The sequence below is a fragment of the Rhinatrema bivittatum genome, chromosome 15 (genome assembly GCF_901001135.1).
Source record: "Rhinatrema bivittatum chromosome 15, aRhiBiv1.1, whole genome shotgun sequence".
Lineage (NCBI taxonomy): Eukaryota > Metazoa > Chordata > Amphibia > Gymnophiona > Rhinatrematidae > Rhinatrema > Rhinatrema bivittatum.
Window position 1 is genome coordinate 50,564,373 of NC_042629.1, and position 6,000 is coordinate 50,570,372.

The 6,000-nt window shown below is 43.2% G+C and overlaps 1 protein-coding gene across 1 annotated transcript in view; it reads right to left on the bottom strand.

The window, feature by feature from the left end:
- Positions 1-5,553, bottom strand: part of TOMM70 (translocase of outer mitochondrial membrane 70) — a 31,705-nt gene extending 26,152 nt beyond the window's left edge. Inside the window, exon 1 of the mRNA XM_029578307.1 lies at positions 5,267-5,553. Coding sequence (XP_029434167.1) covers positions 5,267-5,506 — 240 coding nt within the window. The 5' untranslated portion in view covers positions 5,507-5,553. The remainder of the gene's footprint in view (positions 1-5,266) is intronic.
- Between the last annotated feature and the right edge of the window lie 447 nt (positions 5,554-6,000).

A 6,000-nucleotide genomic window follows, 5' to 3' on the forward strand; every position in this document is an offset into this window, starting at 1 on the left:
GCAGCAGCCCCATGTCTTTACACCAGATTTAGGGACATATGGTGTGGGAACTGATCTAAAAGTAGAATATGAACATTTCTTCCTAGCATGGGAATTGCTTTAAGCAAAATTGTAAATGCATCTCTGACACAGTTAGTAACCTGAGAACCAGGCATTCTTCAGGTAGGAGGCATTTGTGTCATATTCAAGGCAATGCTGTGCTCACCCCGGCTCTCTTCCACAGGACTTCAACCCACATCAGACACTGCCAATAAATGCAAAAATTACTGCACAATTTGAGTCCTGCTGCATAAGCTATCCTTGAAACCTTTAGAGCAGTGGCTCCCCAAACCTGTCATGGGAGACCCCAGGCCAGGCAGCTTTTCAGGATACCTGCAATGAATATGTATGAGACAAATTTGCATGAAGCTGATGCAGGTTTAACCGCAACACCTGTAAACACGTAAATAGCTGCGAGAGAGATTTCATACCCAATATATACATTTTCATTCCAAGAGCTGTGATTTTTTCACATTTAGACATCAAGCGATGAGCATATTTGTACTATACACAAGCCAGAGAACGGCCACAGCATTTCATGCTCCTGCCAAAAGAATTAGGTAACCCCCATCTTTACTCTCAACTCTGTTATAAAGCAGGGGGGAGAGGGAGGATTTTCAGCCAAATCTCTATTTTAACATCACTTATGTACCACCTAAGTATCAAATGAGGCAGTTTGCAAGTCAAACATACAGAACATTTTAAAGTACAATTAGAACATCTACTAAAACAAGATAAAACCAAAAGTTAAAGATTATCCAGAGCATAAAATCCAAAATAAATAATTAAAAAAAAACCTTAAAAATGGTGTTGAACAGGCTCATGTTTCACTATAGATGGAAATTCAAGTTCCAGGGAAAACCTCTTTAAAAGCCTGCCGGAATAGCCAGGTCTTTATCAAAGAGTCTTAATGTATCCAGCAGGGAGTTCTGTCCCTCACTTCACCTAGATAAGCTTCCTGAATTGTAGGAATGCTCAAGAGACCTTTATTTGCTGAATGTAAATTGCATGGAGGGTGTACATGCAATCTTGTACCTAACCAAACAATCATTATTGTAAATGTTATACAATTATTGTAAGGGGTTATATGATCACATCTCTGTTTTCCTCTAAGAACGCTTGCAGCTGAGTTCTCTAATAACTGGAGGGGTCTTTATAAAGATATCCCAACTCCCTTAAATACACAGAAAACTACTTTCATTGCATAGTTTCAATAATGCATCTCCTTTCAACAGGCACAGAATGAGGACGAGATTCTAACTGCAGCTCTGGCATTAATACCCTCTGTAGCACTGTGCTTCTATAGTGCAGAGACTTCCCAAGCATCTCAGCATGTTAAATCTACCCTGGTCAGGATAAAATTTCCAGAGGGTCAGCCATGTTAATCTGAAGTAGTAAAAAAGAAACAAAGCCTGGAATAACTTTACAGCAGTGACTCCCAACCTATCCAGTCAGATTGTTCAGGATAGCCACAATGAATATGCACGAGATAGATTTACATGCATTGGACATCCAGTATATGCAAATTTATTACATAAAAACATTAAGGATATCCTGAAAACTTGACTGGTTAGGTGTGCTTCCAGGAGACAGCTGGGAAATGCTGCTTTAGACTGACAGATTTATTGACACACAAGCTTCTGAAGACAAGACTCCACTATGGTGGGAAAAGTTGGGTGTATACCCACGTTGTTGGAATAGATGCAAAAGAAAGTGCACATCATCATCTTGGCATCGTCAAATACCAACCGTACCTGAATGTAATCCACTTTCAAGTGCTGAAAAAAGCACAATATAAATCAATAAAAAAAAGTAAATTGAAGGATACAATGTACAGAGTAGTAAATGGAAAGGCAGTAATAATCTTAGTACAGTAATAATATACTGGGTGAGGGAATCTTTGACGTGTTAATCTTAGCACAGTTAAGTAACTTCTGCAGTGGGACATGAAAACACTGTCCCTGTTCAGGACCAGGATGATGACATCCCGCTTACTGATCACTTCTAATTCAGCATGATTCCCTCTGAAGTTCCATTGTATGCTAACCTTAAGATAATTTACAGGGTGCCTTGGGGGGTTGAAATGTTCTCCTACTGGTTTCTGGATGTTGCCATTTTGTGTGACAGATTTGTAGGACTGACCTGTTTATCTTATGTAAGCAGCAGAGGGACACTGCTGGCAGATAATGGCATAAACCACATTAGAGGAAGAATAGGTGAATGAGCCCTGGATGTGGTAATTGAAGTTGCTGGGTCCTCTAATAGTGTTGCTTGAGCAGGGAGAGTCAGCATCTGAGTTTGTGGCCGGGCCTGCTCACAGCATCAATGTCACTGTTACTCAGATGCCAACATAATCCCCATATCCACTAAAATAACTCAAATTATAAGCCTCATGCAGCATTGTTTGACCTCTTGCTGGTCTCAAACTGACTCTTTAAGTGTTACTCTTCAAATCAGTGGCTGATGCCACTGGGTCCTGTCAAATAGTGCTAGTCTAACATGGACAATAATTGTGTCAGGGCCTTTAGATCTATGTGGTCAGGGAGAGGACTACTGACTGTGACAGCCACCACCTTCCTCTCCCCCCTTGCCCACACCCTTAAAAAAAACCAAAAACAACCACGGCTCTGAATCCTATGCAGGCCCTCTGCTGATGTGCCAACCCACCAGGCAGCCACTGTGATCTGCCGTATTAACCCAGCAGAAGAAGTTGACAAGAATTATAATTTATTGCTGCTTGGTTTTGTACAGTTTAGAGAGCTCTGTCAGTAACTCACTGAAAACCAGTGTCACAGGCATTTTTCTCTTAAATACTAACTGCATGACTTGTGGTAATTGTAAATCCATATTTCCATTTAGAAAAGAATAGAACTGCATCCCCCAAAAAAGCTGGGACTACATGAAGATATACAGGCCATGCGCTCAGCATGGATTTAGATTTAATTACTTTCCCAAACCTGTGCTTAACATAGTAAAGGACAGCAGATAGTGAAAGGTCAGGTACAAGGCATGGGAGGTGGGAAGTGGTGTTGGGTTCCGTGTAGGAAATTATATGCTCATCTACCCAAAGTGAAAATCTCGGTTGGGTGGCCTGGATGGACCAATTTGCTCTGCTCTTTTCCTACCACAGCCCTCCACATCAGTGCCAAGCATCCCCAGAATCTGTTAAAGTGCTGGCCTCCATCACCTCTACTGGCAGTTATTTCAGGCTTTGTCACCTTCCTCTATAAGCCTTAAAACACCAACTAAATCCAACACCCTGGTCCCTTTCCATGTCTTATGGATAAGAATTATTCTACAAAATGATTGTAATCAGTCTTGAGACCAGCTTAAGACAGAACATCAAATGTTTATAATTAAATTACCAGATTTTCTAATAATCTACCACTGAAGCTATGGTGCAAAACAACCATCCTCCCCATGCTTACTGAAGCCTGGGCTTTAACCATAGTTTCTCCATGCAAGTTACCCCAGCCATCTTAGAAGCCTGATGTAATCATACCACTACTGTTTGGGGTTATAACCACAGTAAAAAAGACACAGGTAACAACCAAAATGGTCTATCCAGTCTGCCTGGTAAAGATTCATCCAATTTAGGTTTTTCACATATTCAAAATATGTTCCTTTCAAGCACTAATGATTTGAATTCCCTAACTTCTGAATTAATCCTTTATTCAAACCCTACATTGTTTTAGGCAAGGAGGCATTATATGGACATTTTAAGTTTAACACTTGTGTCAAAGTATATTTTTCTGCCCTTTATAGTCTTTGCCATATCCCCTTTAACAGGACGTGGGTGAGCTCCCACTGAAATCCAGTCATCCTAGCGCAGCTTCTAGCACCACACAACTATCTAGGTTATCCCTCATCTCCTTTTGAAGTAAACTCTCTCAAAGCCGAACATAGATCTGTGGAACACCCAGCATATCTAAGTCTTTACAGAGCATTTCAAGTCATCTTAAACCAATCTCAGGAACTCGTACATAAGTATTAGCACAGATACATATGATTTGGGGCCAAGAATAGTTACTTCAGCCTAATGTACCTATCCACTCAAGCGCTGAATCTGACACATACTGATTTCTTTTTAACAGGTTTAATTCTTCTGCTCCGATGATGGTTGCTATATCATGTTCCTAACGGGGTTGGGGTGGCAGCAGAGAAAGCTCTCATATTATATAGTTTTTTAATCTAGCCAAATTGATAGGGGACTATTCACCACTCACAGCTCAGATTTTAGCCAACAGGCCAAAATGCAAGAGTTTTGGTCAATGGAGTGCAAGATGGCCAACCCTCCACAATGCTGACCACCCTAAGCAGAAAATGCTAACTACTGGGCCCATTAAGAAGCTCATTTTAATTGAATGTAAGGTTAATGATGAACGCCCCAAAACAAGTCACAAAAATGTACAGCTTGGGAGATTTTATGTTGGATAACAGATATAAAAGGCATCTTTGGTGCCTATGTTTTAGTCTACTTCCATTATAATACCGTTGTGACGGTATCGATCTTAACAACGGTATAGAAAAGTTTTTAAATAAAATAAATAAATAGCACACAGTAAGGTATACAATCCCAGCTTCCAAACTAGGCTAAGCCACCATTATAGTCTGAAGGTCAGTGGGAGGATTATGTGAAATAAATTGGCACGGTCCTACTCCCAACATACAGTGTCTGCTAGACTCGCCACCATAATTTGCCACGGATCTACAACTTTGTCATTTGATCATCCCCTGATAAATTCCTCAAACTTAATTTCTTCCTCCCACCCCCAACTGCCTGATATCGAACAGCCTATAAAAGCGAAAATAATAATCTTGTCTTACAGTCAAAGCGAAGATAAGATGGCAATTTCTGACCAAGCGATTGAAAAAAACAAATACAACTCATCAGAACTTTTAAAAGTTTTGCACGTTGCAAAGAAAACCGGAGAGGTGCTCCAGAAAGACGCAGCAGAATACAAAGAACTACTCAGCTTTGTGCAGAGCTGCAGTATAACGCTCATCCTGCAGCCTGTGCCCGGGGAAGGGCGGATAACTAATCATCCCCCTCTCCACTCCTGGAACGGAGACCCGGACTCCTCTTGTACCAAAATTGCCATTGCATTCTAAAGCGCTAAAACAAAAAAACGCGCCAATGCATTCTAAGGAGGAGCACGAGAAGCCGCTCTCCTTCTCCACGCCGGAGTCAGTACAACAATCCTCCTTCCCGTCGCCTCTCTCTTACCGTCTCCTCCTGCCCACCGAAGGCCGCGTCCCCACCGGGGCCCGGCTGCTGCCCGGCGGCCAGCGCGGGGTTGGCCCGCCCCTCCGCGCGCTTCCTCTTGCCCTCCTTGTCGGCTCGCCTGCGGCTCCACAGGTACAACAACCCGGCACCGAGCAGCAGCGGCGTGCCCACCGCCAGCGCCAGCTGCCAGCGCGGCAGAGCACTCCCGGTCTGCGGCTCCACGGGTTTCGAGGCGGCCATGATGCTGCAGTCCACACCAACACAGAGACAGGGGGCGTGGGGTCACCGGAAGACGGAGGCATGCCGGGACCCGGGGCGGGAACGTCACTTCCGGTCTGAGGACTACAGCGAAGGGGTGTGGCCGGTTCTCTTGAGAGCGGAAGTTTTAAATGAATAATAAAAAAAAAAGGTGGCCAGGCGTGGAGAGGAGGTTTTGTTTTTTTTTGTCTGCACATTGAAAAAAGGTAGCAGGTTGTTTCGTTTGCCGGTTTTTGCTATGGTTAGGGAGACGATGATTTCCCGGGTGAACGGAGACTCGGGACTACTAAAATGTTGCTTCTGATGTTGACTTCCCATAGAGGGGCTTGCACAATAATCCCACCTCTCCACCGTGTACACAGCCAAAGGTGCTCCCGGAGGTAGAGAGGGGAGGCTTGGACGAAGAGTTTGTAAAACAAAAACCCAGGTAGAATAGGCTTGGCTGTTAATTTACCAGATGTTATGGTTTGGTTAAG